This window comes from Rhinopithecus roxellana, chromosome 2, assembly GCF_007565055.1.
Source record: "Rhinopithecus roxellana isolate Shanxi Qingling chromosome 2, ASM756505v1, whole genome shotgun sequence".
Classification (NCBI taxonomy): Eukaryota; Metazoa; Chordata; class Mammalia; order Primates; family Cercopithecidae; genus Rhinopithecus; species Rhinopithecus roxellana.
In genome coordinates this window covers 27,301,415-27,321,578 of record NC_044550.1, presented here as the reverse complement: position 1 = coordinate 27,321,578, position 20,164 = coordinate 27,301,415, and the positions used below count along the sequence as shown (strand labels likewise).

Below are 20,164 nucleotides of genomic sequence, written 5' to 3'. Positions count from 1 at the left end.
CACATTGTACTTCATAAATATACACAATTATTATTTATCAATTAAAAGTGAAATAAAACTTTAAAATAACACAAAGACTACAAAAGAGTTTCATTTATTAGGTATCAAAGTTAGTCATTTTCACTCTGGTATACATGTATCCAAAATTTTCTGGTTTAACCAGAAATTATATCATCATAGGCCTTGGTATATATGGATGATAGCAGAGGAACAAAGAAACACTGGTTTTGTTTACAAAATATATTATCTATTAGATATAAATAAAATAAGTTACATTATATTTGATATATTAATTATTCTAAATTTATTTTAACTGAATATCTATGGTGATAATATATAATGTTTTTCATTTTATAAAATGTTTTGGCATACCTCAACTCATTTGGGCACCACAACAAACCTGTAAACTAAATAATTGTTTTCATTTAGCCATAGAGATGTCTGAGATTCGGAGAAGTTAATTGATACAGTAATGAAGAGCCAGTTCTCAAGCGTAGTCATTCTAATTCCAAATTTCATGTTTGTATTGTTCCATTGTGTGCAAATCAAAACAATATGAATATTATAGCAATCTGATTTTTTTTATATTTTCAGACTTATGAAATACAAACTTCTGGGATATTTTAATCAATATCTTTTTTTATTTTTTAACTCTTTCATTACTATTATTTTCTTCATGAAGCCCGCCCCAAATTAACCAAAAACGTAGTTTCTCACACACCCAAAAAAAGATTTCCTTTTAACAGTCAAGGATATGGGGTGTTACAACATCAACTAGGAATAGTGATTAATTATAAATGCTTGTGATGATGCACACCTTATATGAAACCGCAATGAAAGTCACATGGAGCAATAGAGCTCCTGTGTTTAGGGAAGTAGCCTGAGTGGAAAGATCAATAACTGAAATTTATTGTCAGTGGAGATTTAAAGACATGAACCAAACAATTCTTAGTAGCCTAACCTTTTTACTGCTCATCTGACCTACACATGGTGAGATGTATTTGATTCTGGAGCTTTTCTTCGCTTCTTTTCCTCCCTTCCTTTTTCCTTTCATTTCTTCTTCCTTCCTTCCTTCCTTCCTTCCTTCCTTCCTTCCTTCCTTCCTTCCTTCCTTCCTTCCTTCCTTCCTTCCTTCCTTCCTTCCTTCCTTCCTTCCTTTCTTTCTTTCTTTCTTTCTTTCTTTCTTTCTTTCTTTCTTTCTTTCTTTCCTCTTTCTCTTTATTTCTTTCTCTCTCTTTCTTTCTTCTTGCTTTTCTCTTATTCCTTTCTTTCTTCTATTTTCTTTCCTTCTTTATTTTTTCTTTTTCCTCTCCTCTTTCTCTTACTTCTCATTTTGTTTGTTTGTTTGTTTGTTTTTTGAGACAGAATCTTGCTGTCACCCAGGCTGCAATGCAGTGGCGTGATCTCAGCTCACTGCAACCTCTGCCTCCAGCGTTCAAGTGATTCTTCTGCCTCAGCCTCCTGAGTAGCTGGGACTACAGGCACCCACCACCATGCCTGAATACTTTTTGCATTTTTCATAGAGATGGGGTTTCACCATGTTGGCCAGGCTGGTCTCGAACTCCTGACCTCAGGTGATCTGCCAGCCTCAGCCTCCCAAAGTGCTGGGATTACAAGCGTGAGTCACTGCACCCGGCCTATTTCTCCTTCTAAGTGTAGTTCTTAGAGGAGTAAATCTTGAAACATCTACCTAAATTAATAAAGTGTATCTCTTTGAAATTGGAAGATCAGAGTTACTTTTTATTTTTAGAACACGTTTCTTAGTGGAAATCTATTATTGTGTTCCATTGTGAAAAAACTTGGCATCTGCTTTTAGTGCTGCAAAAGAATTAAAATATTTCCAAGTGCCACATTTTCTTAATCCAGTCTGTCACAGATGGACATTTGGGTTGATTCCAAGTCTTTGCTATTGTGAATAGTGCCGCAATAAACATACGTGTGCATGTGTCTTTATAGCAGCATGATTTATAATCCTTTGGGTATATACCCAGTAGTGGGATGGCTGGGTCATATGGTACATCTAGTTCTAGATCCTTGAGGAATTGCCATACTGTTTTCCATAATGGTTGAACTAGTTTACAATCCCACCAACAGTGTAAAAGTGTTCCTATTTCTCCACATCCTCTCCAGCACCTGTTGTTTCCTGACTTTTTAATGACTGCCATTCTAACTAGTGTGAGATGGTATCTCATTGTGGTTTTGATTTGCATTTCTCTGATGGCCAGTGATGATGAGCATTTTTTCATGTGTCTGTTGGCTGTATAAATGTCATCTTTTGAGAAATGTCTGTTCATATCCTTTGCCCACTTTTTGATGGGGTTGTTTTTTTCTTGTAAATTGGTTTGAGTTCTTTGTAGGTTCTGGATATTAGCCCTTTGTCAGATGAGTAGATTGCAAAAATTTTCTCCCATTCTGTAGGTTGCCTGTTCACTCTGATGGTAGTTTCTTTTGCTGTGCAGAAACTCTTTAGTTTAATTAGATCCCATTTGTCAATTTTGGCTTTTGCTGCCGTTGCTTTTGGTGTTTTAGACATGAAGTCCTTGCCCGTGCCTATGTCCTGAATGGTACTACCTAGGTTTTCTTCTAGGGTTTTTATGGTATTAGGTCTAACATTTAAGTCTCTAATCCATCTTGAATTAATTTTCATATAAGGAGTAAGGAAAGGATCCAGTTTCAGCTTTCTACTTATGGCTAGCCAATTTTCCCAGCACCATTTATTAAATAGGGAATCCTTTCCCCATTTCTTGTTTCTCTCAGGTTTGTCAAAGATCAGATGGCTGTAGATGTGTGATATTATTTCTGAGGACTCTGTTCTGTTCCATTGGTCTATATCTCTGTTTTGGTACCAGTACCATGCTGTTTTGGTTACTGTAGCCTTGTAGTATAGTTTGAAGTCAGGTAGCGTGATGCCTCCAGCTTTGTTCTTTTGACTTAGGATTGACTTGGCAATGCGGGCTCTTTTTTGGTTCCATGTGAACTTTAAAGCCGTTTTTTCCAATTCTGTGAAGAAAGTCATTGGTAGCTTGATGGGGATGGCATTGAATCTATAAATAACCTTGGGCAGTATGGCCATTTTCACGATATTGATTCTTCCTATCCATGAGCATGGTATGTTCTTCCATTTGTTAGTGTCCTCTTTTATTTCACTGAGCAGTGGTTTGTAGTTCTCCTTGAAGAGGTCCTTTACATCCTTGTAAGTTGGATTCCTAGGTATTTTATTCTCTTTGAAGCAATTGTGAATGGAAGTTGATTCATGATTTGGCTCTCTGTTTGTCTGTTACTGGTGTATAAGAATGCTTGTGATTTTTGCACATTAATTTTGTATCCTGAGACTTTGCTGAAGTTTCTTATCAGCTTAAGGAGATTTTGGGCTGAGACAATGGGGTTTTCTAAATATACAATCATGTCATCTGCAAACAGGGACACTTTGACTTCTTCTTTTCCTAACTGGATACCCTTGATTTCTTTCTCTTGCCTCATTGCCCTAGCCAGAACTTCCAACACTATGTTGAATAGGAGCGGTGAGAGAGGGCATCCCTGTCTTGTGCCAGTTTTCAAAGGGAATTTTTCCGGTTTTTGCCCATTCAGTATGATATTGGCTGTGGGTTTGTCATAAACAGCTCTTATTATTTTGAGGTACGTTCCATCAATACCGAATTTATTGAGTGTTTTTAGCATGAAGGGCTGTTGAATTTTGTCAAAAGCCTTTTCTGCATCTATTGAGATAATCATGTGGTTCTTGTCTTTGGTTCTGTTTATATGCTGGATTACGTTTATTGATTTGCGAATGTTGAACCAGCCTTGCATCCCAGGATGAAGCCCACTTGATCATGGTGGATAAGCTTTTTGATGTGCTGCTGAATCCGGTTTGCCAGTATTTAATGTGGCACATATACACCATGGAATATTATGCAGCCATAAAAAAGGATGAGTTTGCGTCCTTTGTAGGGACATGGGTGCAGCTGGAAACCATCATTCTTAGCAAAGTATCACAAGAACAGAAAACCAAACACCGCATGTTCTCACTCATAGGTGGGAACTGAACAATGACATCACTTGGACTCGGGAAGGGGAACATCACACATCGGGGCCTATTATGGGGAGGGGGGAGGGGGGAGAGATTGCATTGGGAGTTATACCTGATATAAATGACGAATTGATGGGTGCTGATGAGTTGATGGGTGCAGCAGACCAACATGGCACAAGTATACATATGTAACAAACCTGCATGTTATGCACATGTACCCTAGAACTTAAAGTATAATAAAAAATAAAGAAATAAATTTTAAAAAAAAAGTAAAAAAAAAAAATTTCCAAGTGAAGCAATCATTTCTTTCTTCAGTACTTGTTATCTTGAAGTGTCTAGAGTCAGTAATCAGCTGAAATGTATGTGTGCACATAGATATACATATTGAAATATCAAATTTTATTTTCATTTCCAAAAAAGTAAAAATATGTAAGTGATATTTTAGATTTAATCCATTCTAGGAAAAGCTTATGAAGAAATATCATTAGTTGCCATATAGCGTTGTTATAAATAAAATTTACCAGGTAAATAAAATAATAGAAGAAGACGAAACAGAAAATGGATGGAAGTTTGATGAATTTGTCACCAAAGTTCTGGGAGAACCACGCAATAAGAAAGAATACTGATTCTAAATTCCTATGCCCAGCTTTGCGCACACGCGCGTGTGTATGTCTTAATAACGCTTAATGTAAGAACTATTCTCTTAACAAATTATTAAGTGTGCAATCTGCTTGTTGACTACTTTGAATGCCCGATTTGCTAGAATTCACTATATAACCTCAGACAGGCCACCTGAAACCCTTGATCCTCATTTCCTTTTCTCATAAATAAGATAGTTTCTTAGTTCCTAGTAACACAACAAAAGTGCACATAAAACCACTTCGTAAAGTTATATAAGTAAATTAACATTAACATTCAACAACATAATATGTTAAGATCAATCATTAATCAATGATTCATTGGAGTGTTTTGTTTTTAAAAAAACAAAGTGATGTATCCAAATAGTAAACTACAAGCTGAGAGCCATTTTTAGATTGAGCGAAAGATTAATATAGCTATATTAGGTTTGGACAAACTTTCCTTACTTTTGATATCTAAGAACATAGATGTTGACATTTACCAAGTTATTAGTTGCTCAGGCCTGAAGAGTTGCCTAAGACTGGGTTTCCTACAATTATTACCAATAGTTATGTGTGTTTAAATCAAGAAGTGTTATTGGCACTCATATTAGTAATGCTAAGCCTAGTCTGACTCTTAATATCCCTTGTGTGGTTCCAGACTATTTTTAGAATAAAATAAAGACACAAAATTACCTTTTATAAGAAAAATGTGAGTACAATGCCAAAGCCCATCAGATGAGCCATCAGGGATGTATTTCCCTATATTCCATCTACCTTCACATTTTATGAGAACTAAAAGCATAATCAATAATTTAACAAGCTAATGGACATATTTTTAAACACAATTGAACTATTCTGAAAAGCAGCACGCTGTCAGAGCCACAGAGGCAAAAATGGAAACTGCTAATATTTAATACCTATCTTGAAAAATACTGTGCTGCAGCATGAGCACAAAGCAAGCTGCCCTAAAACAGGGTGCCTCTCTCCTTGCTCTACAAAGCCATTGTTTCCTTCTGTGTTTGTGATTGTGCATTTTTTTTCCTAGGAACCAAATATCTGACTATTCTGTAAATGATTTGACTTTTAAAGGCACTGTAAGGCACAGGACTAAATTCCCAAATATTCAATGTGTACTTTAACTAAAAATGTATGCTCTAAAAATGATTTTTAATTCCAATTTAAAAATGCTGTATAATATATCTGGCTACTGATATTCATGATCATACAGTTTACATACCATTCTATTTGTCATACAAGTAGGAAAAGCAAGGAAACTCTTCTGGTCTTGGCAGTGAAAATATTCTAACTCAACTTGGAGAGTAATGCTTCATTTTGTGGATAAAATAAGGCCTTTCACTTTTATTTTGATCTTCCCTTTTTTCTTCTCTTCTTATATTTTGGATATTGGCAGCTTCATAAGACAAAAACAAAATGTTAAAAAAAAAACAATTACTTGTATAATTTTTAATTAAACACTCAGGGGGATAACCAGTTGCCTAATTTATTTACCACCAATCCATTTGTCCTATGACAGTGTGTTTACCCACAGTTAAGGATTATTCATAAAGTTCAATTATATTTACTCAATTTCCTGTCATCAAGATTTATACATTATGATACATAAAACTTCCTTTTTCCTTGAACTTTAGATACATCATTAAACAGATTTATTCCATAGATAATGTCTTCCCAAATTTTGAATATATGTATTGTATCTGACAATCAGGTTAATGAAAAACTACTTATATTTCTAATGAATAGACTATGAAGGTGCCCATAAGCTTGCTTGTATATTTTTACAACAGATAAGAAAGTTTAGACTTGTTTCATGTTTGGTTATAATGAAGTTGAGAGCCTTGAAAGTTGAGGGAGAAACATAGGTAGAAGTGCCAACAACAAGATAAAGCCAGTCCAGAGTGCTTGATGACAGAAGCAATGGCACCCGGACCTCGGTGCCCTCTTGGAAAGCCTGCTGCAATTGGCCTACTGAAATTAGCACTTACTGAATATCTTATTCTCCAATGCGTCCATTGAACAAGATGTCCTTTCCTGTCCTTTTCACATGAAGCTCTGCTTGTTTGAATCAATGCGTTTCTCTGAGCGGCAATATTTCAAGGTTCAGTAGGTTGTATATATAAACCATTTTTATCTGTGTAGTACTGTCATACTTTCCCCAGATGATACTTTTGGGAGTACACTATTGAGAAAGATTATTTTTAGTATGCAATAAAAAAAAATAATCAAAATAAATATATAAAAAAACAAAATAAACAGTAAAAAATTGTAGCAATGTAAGTCTGTGAAAAATTATTTGCTACTATCTCATACCACATGTCTTTTGAATTCTCTTATTTATGCCTCAACAACATCCATTGTTAATTTGTCTTATACACCTACACTCTCTGAAATGGGTTTTATTGTGTTTGTTTAAAGAAGCCATTTGCCCAGAAATGCTAAAACTCTTAAAATGCTCTGTCTGCACAATAGGTGATTTTAGCAAGCCAGATATGCACAGTTAAGCTGTGCTTGCAGAATTGTTTTTCTTAAAGTGCAACCAATTGACCATATACCAGCACTAATTTTTTTCTAACCAGTAAGGCATGTGCACATGTTGTCCCATACAACAGTGACTGCAACCAATATGGACAGGGTGCTTGTTTTTATTCTCAGTAAAGGAAAATTTAAATGCAGCAGCATGCCTCAGCTTAGAACCACATATCTCCAGACTCTGCTTTCTTTCAAAGACAGATTTTCCATTTGCCCTGCATTCAGTTTTACACTTTTTTTTTTTTTTTTTTTTTTTTTTGTCATCAAACAAAGCTTATCCTCCTAAGAATGCTCTGGAAAAATGACTTAGAACCAGTCTGCTACAAAAATCTTTTAAAAGTCTATATTAATACCCTAATGAAATGATAATATACATCTGCTTATGATATAAAAATACTCTTTACGATACTCTCAAAGTAATATTCTGATTTATAATTTTGTCAGACTTTAGACTCTCACAGGTGCCTTACAATTCCTTCTCAAAATAACAATGCTAAGAGGGCAGGTGGTAGATTTATAGGACATTATTATATTTCTTCAGGCATTTAGCCGGCAGCCTGGTTTTCATACTATTTTCAGTCCTGGGAAACCATAATTATCCTGAAGCATGTTACTTACACTGCCTTATTTCTTAATTACAGCAGTGACATGAGATAAATGCATATTTATTGGGATCAAATGCATAGTATTTTGTGGTGATTATCAAGAAGTTCTCATGATAACAGTGGCAATTATATGGTCATCAACTACTGATACGATACTATGTTACAGAAACTCTGTAACTAAGTACTGCCAAGAAGGAACTTTCTATTTGAGATAAAAGAATTTAAGGGTGAGAGATTGGCCAATTTGACATTGGACAGTGTTATGTTTATATAATTTATCTAGGTAGAAATTTAAGTTAAACTCCTAAATATTAGTTGATACAATGATTTTGCTTGATCTTCATATGGAATCATTTAAAATTTTTAAATGTTTTAAATTTTACTTGAGATTCCATATGAATATCAATTAAAATCATCATCAACTAATATTTAGAGGTTTAACTTAAATGTAAAGGGATTAAGAGGTTTAACTTAAGGGGTTTAACTTAAATTTCTACCTAGATAAATTAAATAAATAATTTTTTAAAATATCTATTGTCTTTTTTGATGTTTCAAATAAAATATTTGAATATATTCCAAGGATTAAAAAAGGACTAGAAATATGATAGCAGTGATATTGTCTTTAAAGATAAATTTGCAGTCTATTAGTAATATTCTTCTCAGATGCTATAATTCATTGTCTTAAAAGATTTCATTTAAGGTTTCCAAAATATTTTTTTTTTCATTTCAATGTAAAAAGAAAAACAAAAACTTTAAGCTGCCAAGATAATACTTACATAGTTTTCTACTACCTTCTATAAAAATATGTTCTTTGTCTTGCTTTTTTGTTGTTGTTGAAAAGGGCAAAAGGAAAAAATGATGGATGTCAAACTCAATCTATATACATGTTTTGGCAAAAGTTTCAGTTACATGTCAGAATTGGGAATCTGGCTGCCTGGGTTTAAATTCCTACTCTGCCACTGACTAGATACAGAACTTGAACAAGTTGCTTAACTGCTCTGTGCTTCATTTTCTTCATCTGTAAAAGGAGAAAATAGCAGTAGTTACCTGTAACAGCATTGAGAGGATTTAATTATTTCATCTATGTAAAGGGCTTAGAATCCTGCTTAGTACATAGTAAGCAAGCATTATATGAATTTTAGCTATGACTTTATGTAAGTTAGGGACATTAAAACCACATTCTCTTCTCTACCTTCAACCATGATGAAGTGTGACTTTGATCATTTTAACAGGTTTCCTTCAGATATTTTTTTCAGTATTCTAGTATGACACATAACAGAGAATGTGTTTTCTACAATAAAAAGGGCATTCAAACAATGAACTGATATCTATCAGATTGGTCAGTGTAATATTGACCAGTGACATATATGCCTGTATTTGTTTAAATGATTCCATATGAATCTCAAGTAAGACCATTTTATCAACTAACATTTAGGTGTCTTTAATCTATAGAGGGGTTTTAAGGACTTGCTTTATGAATCTGGGTGCTCCTGTATTGGGTGCATATATATTTAGGATAGTTAGCTTTCCTGTTGAATTGATCCCTTTACCATTATGTAATGGCCTTCTTTGTCTCTTTTGATCTTTGATGGTTGAAAGTCTGTTTTATCAGAGACTAGGATTGCAACCCCTGCTTTTTTTTGTTCTCCATTTGCTTGGTAGATCTTCCTCCATCCCTTTATTTTGAGCCTATGGATGTCTCTGCAGGTGAGATGGGTCTCCTGAATACAGCAGACTGATGGGTCTTGACTCTTTATCCAGTTTGCCAGTCTGTGTCTTTTAATTGGAGCATTTAGTCCATTTACATTTAAGGTTAATATTGTTATGTGTGGACTTGATCCTGCCGTTATGATATTAACTGGTTATTTTGCTCATTAGTTGATGCACTTTCTTCCTAGCCTCGATGGTCTTTACATTTTGGCATGTTTTTGCAATGGCTGGTACTGGGTGTTCCTTTCCATGTTTAGGGCTTCCTTCAGGGTCTCTTGTAAGGCAGGCCTGGTGGTGACAAAATCTCTAAGCATTTGCTTATCTGTAAAGGATTTTATTTCTCCTTCACTTATGAAACTTAGTTTGGCTGGATATGAAATTCTGGGTTGAAAATTCTTTTCTTTAAGAATGTTGAATATTGGCCCCCACTCTCTTCTGGCTTATAGAGTTTCTGCTGAGAGATCTGCTGTTAGTCTGATGGGCTTCCCTTTGTGGGTAACCCGACCTTTCTCTCTGGCTGCCCTTAAGATTCTTTCCTTCATTTCAACTTTGGTGAATCTGGCAATTATGTGTCTTGGAGTTGCTCTTCTGGAGGAGTATCTTTGTGGCATTCTCTGTATTTCCTGAATTTGAATGTTGGCCTGCCCTACTAGGTTGGGGAAGTTCTCCTGGATGATATCCTGAAGAGTGTTTTCCAACTTGGTTCCATTTTCCCCCTCACTTTCAGGCACCCCAATCAGACGTAGATTTGGTCTTTTTACATAATCCCATACTTCTTGCAGGCTTTGTTCATTTCTTTTTCTTCTTTTTCCTTTTGGTTTCTCTTCTCACTTCATTTCATTCATTTGATCCTCAGTCGCTGATACTCTTTCTTCCAGTTGATCGAGTCAGTTACTGAAGCTTGTGCATTTGTCATGTATTTCTCGTGTCATGGTTTTCATCTCTGTCAGTTCGTTTATGACCTTCTCTGCATTAATTAGTCTAGCTGTCAATTCTTCCACTCTTTTTTCAAGATTTTTAGTTTCTTTGCGCTGGATACGTAATTCCTCCTTTAGCTCTGAGAAGTTTGATGGACTGAAGCCTTCTTCTCTCATCTTGTCAAAGTCATTCTCTGACCAGCTTTGATCCGTTGCTGGCGATGGGCTGTGCTCCTTTGCCAGGGGAGATGCGCTCTTATTTTTTGAATTTCCAGCTTTTCTGCCATGCTTTTTCCCCATCTTTGTGGTTTTATCTGCCTCTGGTCTTTGATGATGGTGATGTACTGATGGGGTTTTGGTATAGGTGTCCTTCCTGTTTGATAGTTTTCCTTCTGACAGTCAGGACCCTCAGCTGTAGGTCTGTTGGAGATTGCTTGAGGTCCACTCCAGACCCGGTTTGCCTGGGTATCAGCAGCAGAGGTTGCGGAAGATAGAATATTGCTGAACAGCGAGTGTACCTGTCTGATTCTTACTTTGGAAGCTTCCTCTCAGGGGTGTACTCCACCCTGTGAGGTGTGGGGTGTCAGACTGCCCCTAGTGGGGGATGTCTCCCAGTTAGGCTACTCAGGGGTCAGGGACCCACCTGAGCAGGCAGTCTGTCCCTTCTCAGATCTCAACCTCTGTGTTGGGAGATCCACCGCTCTCTTCAAAGCTGTCAGAGTCGTTTGCATCTGCAGAGGTTCCTGCTGCTTTTGTTGTTGTTGTTGTTAACTGTGCCCTGTCCCCAGAGGTGGAGTCTACAGAGACAGGCAGGTTTCCTTGAGCTGCTGTGAGCTCCACCCAGTTCGAGCTTCCCAGCGACTTTGTTTACCTACTTAAGCCTCAGCAATGGCGGGCGCCCCTCCCCCAGCTTCACTGCTGCCTTGCGGTTAGATCGCCGCAGACTGCTGTGTTAGCAATGAGGGAGGCTCCGTGGGCGTGGGACCCTCCTGGCCAGGTGTGGGATATATTCTCCTGGTGTGCCTGTTTGCTTAAAGTGCAGTATTGGGATGGGAGTCACCTGATTTTCCAGGTGTTGTGTGTCTCAGTTCCCCTGGCTAGGAAAAGGGATTCCCTTCCCCCTTGCGCTTCCCAGGTGAGGCAATGCCTCGCCCTGCTTCAGCTCTCACTGGTCGGGCTGCAGCAGCTGACCAGCACCGATTATCCGGCACTCCCTAGTGAGATGACCCCAGTACCTCAGTTGAAAATGCAGAAATCACCAGTCTTCTGTGTCGCTCGCGCTGGGAGTTGGAGACTGGAGCTGTTCCTATTCGGCCATCTTGCTCCGCCATTACTCGAGGGGTTTTAACTTACAGTGCCTTGCCAGAGTAGATTTTCTAAATTCTGGTACAAGATAATGCTTCTATTATTTTTTAAGTTAAAAGACCTCCTCTTTAGACATTTACAATTATCCAGTGACATATTAGATCATGGGAACAGAAGGTCTGCATATAGTCTTTATTGCATGGCTAATATCTAACCAGGTGTCAATAAAATTAATGTTGGAATAGTTCTGCAAACCCATTTTATTTCCAAATAACCACACCAAGAAACATAAACTCTTAAAAAAGTGCCAGCGAGTTTTCATAAAAAATATTAGCCATGAGACGCTTGACTTTTCTTCTATATTATTTTTCTGTTCAGCTTCAGATGTTACATTTGTTCTAATATTATTATTTATAACCTTGTTTTAGCCTTGCATTTCTAATAAAGTTAATAAATTATTTCATTATAATATTTGGGTTGTTATAAAACATTTACAATACAGATCAATACAGCAAATAGTAAAATGAATTTTTAAGATAATTAAATTTGAAAATATTATGAGATTGAGGAACAAGTACAAAATTATGCTTGTCACAAAGTAATGAACTCTCTTTTTTATGAGTTGCATAAACGATCCCTGCAATTTAAATCAGAATTTTGCTATTTCTCTTTTATTTAGTATTTTTTAAAATCCCTGCTGCAATGCCTAATAAACTAAATATTAGATTATGTTTGTAACAACATTTGAATTTTTGGTTGCTCTTTCAATACCAATTAATCTAATTTCACTTTTTCTTTGTCTATGATACACAAAAGAACAACACTGAAATGCCATGATATTTTTAAGGTTAATACTGGGGTATGAAAAGTTGTAAGAGGATTAATGAATGGGGAAGAGTTTCTGGCTAAATGCAATCAGTTTCTGTGCAAACATTTACAGTCTCTACTGCAATAAAATTCGTTTAATAAGACCACAGAGAAACACGTTTTCTTGAGTCTGATTCTATTTCAACCTGTACACATATCTACACCAGAAAAGTTCTGGAAAATTTGTTTAATTTTAGAACTGGTCTAATATTGATTCTTCACTGGTCTGAAAGTTACTAGATTGAAGTTTGATGGTATTTGTTCTACAATAAGCAAAACTGATATGCAAAATAACACTATACTTCTGAAGAACAGTGAGGAAATGACACTCTCAACTTCAATTTTAATTTTAAAAGTGAGTTTAAGTGTTATTTTGTGATTAAAATTAAATGTGTGGCTTTCCACTTAAAAAGATCATTGTAATTCTTGTGAAATTCCAAGGTGAGGCGAAGTGCTGCCTGGGGCTTGTACTACTACTTTTGAGCTTAAGCATAAGATATTTTTGTGGTCATTTTTATTTATCTTTCAGATCAGCATTTTCATGACCCATTTATCAAACTATGGAAATGACCGCCTAGGATTATATACCTTTGTGAACTTGGCCAACTTTGTGCAGAGCTGGACCAACCTGAAATTGCAAACTCTGCCTCCAGTGCAGCTGGCCCACAAGTATTTTGAGCTCTTCCCTGAGCAGAAAGATCCTCTATGGCAGGTAACATTTAACATTCTCTCCTGGGGTGGAAGGAAAGAAACGAGCAATTTGTGAGTGTATAATTTGTGTTAAGAACTCTGCTGGACATATTAAAACTGGAATTTAACTCAAAATCCTCTTTTTTACAATAATTTTATTCTCTTCCTCAACAATTTTTGCTTATTTTATAAATTGCATTTTTTGCTGTTTTTCTGGGTTTTTGTTTGGTTGGTTTAAAATTTTTGCTTTGAAGATGTTGTTTTATTGTTGGTGTCTTCTCCAAGCTAATCATTTTAACTTGCATGCAGTGTGAGCACTAACTAGCAGTAAAATGGTTAGACAGTAGATGTCTAGAGAAATAAAAACCTAGAGCCACTGGAATCTAAGATTTATAATTAGACTTTGATATGTATATGTACAACACTGTGTATATAAGAAAGGAAAAGCAATTTTTACCTTGTATCCATATAGAGTTAATCTCTCAAGCCTATCTTCTCTTTTCTTTAAATGTAACAAATATTTCACTAACAGTAGAACTACTGAAAAAGAGAACTGTCAGTGTTAGTATTGTTTTTACTAACAATTCTACTTCATATGGGGCCACTTAGCCTGGATGCATCAAATGTAAACTATCTGCTTCTTGGCAGTTATCTAGGACAATGTTGCCTCCCATTTTCTTGCCTCTTTATGCATCAGATTACATCGACCCACAAAATCAATAGGCTGGCTGCAGAGAGCAGATCAGATAGTCCCTTGCCAAGCAGTCGGTTGAGAAAGCAGCATCACCATTAATGAGAAATTACTGTGAAACAGACTTTTTGTCATCCTCTTTCCCTCTCTTCAAGACTATTTGTTTCTCTTTGTTTCATAAATCATATTACATGCCACTCTCTGTCTACACTGTCAGAAATGCATCCAACACATGTTCATTGTCCATCTGTTATGTGTAAGGTAAGGCTAGATGTTCTAGGGCATGCAAAGAACAAAATACATTTTTTCTCAAAGCCAGTGGAGAGATTTCTCATTATTCACCGTCATATGTTTCAAATGTGTTTTAAAACTGACTGCTATCATACGTCATAGTATATTCTGATAATTTATTAAGCAGCTTTTTACCATTTGTGTTTACATTGAACTACACATTCTATTTACCATTCCAATAAGTTACTTGACCATCTACCATTTGATATGCAATTTAGAAAGATAGATAAATAGATAGAAGCATAATTATTATGAGCATATATCCACACACAAAATAGAATTGTATAAAGACAAAGCATGGGTCCCACAAATGGTGGTTATTCAAAAGATCTCACACACTTTTATAAAATTGATAAATTATTGATGGTAAATCAATTCTTTTGTCACAAATGTTTATATAAAATATATCTATAATATTTATGGTATAGTAATAGTAAAAATCAGACAAATTAACAAAGATTTTAGACAGCTTACATAGAAAGAATCCTTCAATGGCCTCCAGCTCCATCTCTACTCTTCCTCTATCTGTAGAAAAAGGAAAAAGTTTTTTTAAATGATGAACTGAATTTCTTGATATTGTTTGAACTTTTTAAGATAATTGTATTTATTAATATGTTTGGATATCAGTGACACTTTTCTTAAAAAATAAATATAATCAAAGATATGCCAGCTCCAATATGATTTGGAAAACATGATGATTCTAAGTATTGATTGAAGGTTTGTTAAATATGGAATACAGTGCTGGTAGATTAGGGGTGTAAATGGAAATTAGAAATTAAAGTATGGGATTATTCTTTCAGAAATCATATCATTCTTGGAAGATATAAGAAATATATATTTATATATAATTTGCCAGTGCTGATAATTTTAATTTCACATGATATCATAGGGGTAAGTTCCTAGGAAGTTCATCATAACAGAAAGAATAACTCAGAAAAGATAACGTAGAGTTTACAAATTTTCATCATTGCTGTCGTTTATATACATTTAAGAATTTTCATATACATTATCAAAATATAGTTTTCTGTAAGAGTACTTAAATGATACATGAGCAAATGTTTTCCCACTGAAAGACTCCCTTTGCTATTATGTGAATTATATTATTTATATGGTTACTTTTCACTGAAACTTTAAAGTTGCAAATATTTTTGTTAACTAAAAATCATATATTCTCAAATATAATATATTCTCAAATATATTTAAGAAGAAAAACAAGGAATAGAAAATAGAGTAGTTAAGTTAAAGAGAGAATTATTCAGATACATGAGATTTTTGAGAACAGTTGACTTATTGCAGCAAATCCGATGAACTTCGCCAAACACATCATGTCCAAAAATCTTCAAGCTGTGAAGTAACAATGAAGTGCATAATACTGAGTTTGTTTCCCTGGTGGTTATCTCTTCTTTTCATATTCGTATCTATAACAGGCCATTTTAAAACAGGCATTGTCACCCTTTTCTCCATAAAATATGAACTTAGTTTTATTTTACTTAGCATTAATTGGTAGGTTTTTTATGGCCCATTCATCACAATGCTAGAGAGTTAGAATAGATAAATATGGTGTGTTTCTGTTATTGTTACAAAGTGTCAAAATAAAACATTAAAGTACTTTTTTGTATTTACCAGTGTGACTTCTTATTCAGTATATTTCATGTTTAAAACTAAGGCAACCATTATCTTTCTTTAGATTTTTCAATTCACACATTCTTGTTACCACAAATAAAAGAAAAAGTGAAAAACGATAATATTCACATCTATTTAATTTCCTTTGGTTCCTCGTGTAAATTTTCGTTAGCACCAACTACTGTATGTGTGAAGCTGCTTTGTCACCTAATTAAAAACTGCAATATGAATATCTGTCAATGGGTAGCCTGATAAGTATGGCACAAAATGCATTTGTACTCATCTCTCACTGAAAGTTGATTCTTGTAAAGGTGATTAACATGGGAATGTGTACTGAGGACACATATGAAATGCAATCCCCAGACTGTATCCTTGTCAGTTTAGTCCTTAGTGTGTAAGACTCTTAAAATTGTACTCACTGGTGTCTATTAATTCATGTCCTTTATTATTTTGGTAGAATAATCACTATTATTTTGGTGAAAGAATAAGGTTTCTTTCTTTTTTGCTTTTTGTTTTTTTCCTATAATTCTCATTATAGGAACCAAAACCACAATATGGAGGAAGTTAGAAGGTCAGATTCTTACACATGAACTAATCGATGCTTTTAAGCTCTCAAACTGTCAGGTTAGCTCAGTTCCAGTCTTCACTCAGTCACTCCAGAGTCTCCCTATCAACAAACATGCCAAACATGATGTGGAGTCCTGCTTTTCTGTGTGACCAGGAGAATGCTCAAAGAGCTGAAGTTTCTCTCTCCATGCCAATGTCTCCAGGGTTAAACAAGAGGGAAAGTAAATCACAGAGCACTAATCTTAGGTGGTTAATCGCTTTGCTGATTCTAGCTGTCAAGACATCCAGCCCCAGCTTAGAAATGATGAAATCTGAATAGCTGTGACATAAACAAATCTTAAGATCTAGTGGCATACACACTATAGGTTCTATTAGTATGTGTCTGTTGAAGAAATGAAGGAATGCTGACACAGAGAATTAAAGACTGTGAGAGCAGAATAAGAAATTAGGGGCATCTAGTTCAACCTATTCATTGTAGAGAGAAAATGGATGACACTCAGTGAAGTGAAATGCCTTGTTCTAAGTGACATGGCTTATTAGGAACAAGTCAGGACCAAAGCCTAGGCTTTCTTACTCCTCCTCCAGGGTAATTTCAACCAAAAGATAGTGGTTTTGCAATTGAAAAAGCAAATATACTATTATCATCAACTCTCTATGTAGAATGAAATGTCAGGGATAGCTCCTTACTTTAGAAGGAGCTGACGGTTATTTAACCTATGCTTTTGAAGTACCTACATAATCAAAAGAAAGTTCTTGCCTTCATGGAACTTATAAGCCACAATAACTGCTTGTTATGTGAACAAAATAGTGTTACAAATTTGTCTTCATATTTATTTCTCTTTTTACCACCCTATAACTTATTTATAATTATATTACTGCACTTACCACACAGTATTTCAGACACTTATGCCTGTCGTATATCTGTTCCTGCAAACCTTGAAGAATGAGACGTTGTTGGTTCATATTTGCGCCCTGGAACCTAGCATAGTACAATAGCCACTGTCTTCAAAATATCATTAAAGAATAACCAAAAACAGAGGGCTGTGTGTACAAAGAACAATAAAAGTGGCACATCTGTTTCTTAGATAGTAAGTAGTGATGTAATGGTAAGTAACCTATAGAAGCAGGTACAAGTCAGTGGGGGAAGCTTTCAATGCTGCCAGTGTAATTTGAATTTGGTAGGCAATTAGGTACAACAAGCTCTAGGCTCTGAAGTTGAGAGTGAAGTGACTTAAAAAAATGTTAGTCAATGAAGATTACCCCAGAAGCCATTTCTCAGGACAGGGAAGAATAGGGAGGTGCTGAAGATAGGACAATAATCTACCTATGAGAAAGGGAAGCCCAGAAGAGCTTCATGGTTGTGAAAAGCAAGACCTTCGAAGTAGGAGTGAGTGAGACTGAGAATAACGAAAGAGTGACCTGAGACTAATTACCCCCATTGCTGAGGAATAGGAGTTCTGTAATAGCACTTTTCACTTTAATTCATTCATCTTTTAGTTTTTTCAGTGAAATTAAGTCAGTATAGTTTTTATCACTTCACAGATGAGAGAGGACAGATTTCATTATTATCTTAAATATTTTTTCTAATCAAAATTTAAATTTATATTTTGCCATGTTATCTTTTTCTTCCTAACTTGGCAATAGTAAGTTCTATACCTTTCAGGAATATCTCCTCCACCAAAGATGGCAATAATTTATCGTGATTTTGATTCTTTAATTTATACTGAAGCCACATTTTGATTGTATGAGACTGTCAGACATTCTGACATCCAAAAATGATGACTTAAGTCTTGGATTGTTTTCCCTGGTAATCATTTGGAAACATGTTCTTGTCAAGTATCAAATTCCCCATACAAACCACTTATTAAGGTTCAGGCATAAAAAAAATTACTTGCAGATAGCTCCCTTAAAAATATAATAAAGTGACAATACTTTCTAAATTAAAATCATCATAAAATATATTTGAGCATTTAATCCAAGTATAATAATGAAAAAGGAAATTGAATTTTTTGTTTGTGCCTTACAGAAACATTTGATAAGTTCAATGTCATATATGAGTGAATAGTACTATATTAGAACAACTGATTCATAAGTGTTTAAAAATATAGTTCATTTTATTGAGTTGGCTTTCTTTTCCCTGCCAGGATATTCATTAAAACACAAATAATAACATAAGGGACTACATTCAAAAGTACACAGTCATTAGTTTAAAGATAGAGCTGGCCGGGTGCAGCGGCTCACTCCTGTAATCCCAGCACTTTGGGAGACCGAGGCAGGCAGATCACAAAGTCAGGAGTTCGAGACTAGCCTGGCCAATATGGTCAAATTCTGTGTCTACTAAAACTACAAAAATTAGCCAGGCCTGGTGGCATGTGCCTACGGTCCCAGCTACTTGGGAGGTTGAGGCAGGAGAATCACTTGAATCCGGGAGGTGGAGGTTGCAGTGAGCCAAGATCGTGCCACTGCACTCCAGCCTGGGTGATGGAGTGAGACTCCTTCTCAAAAGGAAAAGAAAAAGAAAAAAAGATAGAACTACAGAAAGTAAACATGCCACCTTCCCTTGGGGTCAATTTTACTATGAGACTACTTCATGGAAAAATACCAGTAGTATTAACTTACTTAAATAAACATGAGTATAATATGGTGAAGAATAGATAGACATTTAGGATAAATTGGAAACACTTTGTGTCTAAAGCAGCACTCTTGAAGCTGTCACTCTAGACAGACACAGAACCACAGTCTCCTTTCCATCCAATACTACCCCAGAGGTTGGCATTATAAACCTCTGTAATTCAGGGTACTTGGTAGAAAAATTTGAGAAATCAGTCTATGAAGTGCTACAGGAGTTCTGTAACGAGTGTGTTTATTATGGATCAGTGTACTCACACAAGGAATGCTTTCCCAAGAAGTGAGGGACTGCATGGATTTTACATGGAGAACAAGAAGAGTTCAAGCCTTCATAAAGATGTCTCTCAGTTTTTCCATGAAGATTTGTTGATTGGAGCACTGAGAATAAGCACCCTTAATCTATTAAACTTCCTCATCAGTGTACATGGATTATGTTAGGCTTAAATGATATTGAAAGACAAAAGTTGAAAGTCACCACCCTGTACAATACAACTTGGAAAAGGCATTTTACAGACATACACAGGGCAAGACTCAATAACCGGAAAACATGTAGAAACAACACAGCCCAATTGGAAAGGAAAAACAGGTTTTAAAAGATGCCTTTTATAGCATTCTTCTTTAAACAGTCGGGAATAGCAAAAGGGAGATGAAAAGCAAACCAATGGCGTCTGAAATGTTTGTAATTAGTAAAATAATCCTTCTATCATGAGCACTGGGCATTTTTAAAGTTTCATATATTAAGGTCTAGAAATGTCCTAGTTCTCTAGAATAGGCACATGACCTGGATGGGATAATCAATCTTGAATTGATAATTCCGTGATGTCCTTGCCAGTGAAGGATGTGGAGAATAGTGAGCAAAGCAAATTTTTTGTAGCAAAAAGACAATGTAGACTTTGAGTAACTAGATATAAGAACAAAAGTTATTTTAATGTATTCTATAAAAATATGGAATTATAATAAGGTAAATGGTATGACATTCTTTCAATCCATGTTCTTCTTAGCTTGATTGCAAATTTGCAGTTTTTACTTATTTGGAGGGAAATATCCAAGGGTGCTTCTGCCCTGGTAAGGAACAT

The 20,164-nt window shown here is 35.4% G+C and overlaps 1 protein-coding gene across 1 annotated transcript in view; it reads left to right on the top strand.

Moving 5' to 3' along the window:
- Nucleotides 1-20,164, top strand: part of LOC104675970 (bifunctional heparan sulfate N-deacetylase/N-sulfotransferase 4) — a 315,780-nt gene that overhangs the window by 259,286 nt on the left and 36,330 nt on the right. Inside the window, exon 8 of the mRNA XM_030918169.1 lies at nucleotides 13,128-13,310. Coding sequence (XP_030774029.1) covers nucleotides 13,128-13,310 — 183 coding nt within the window. The remainder of the gene's footprint in view (nucleotides 1-13,127; nucleotides 13,311-20,164) is intronic.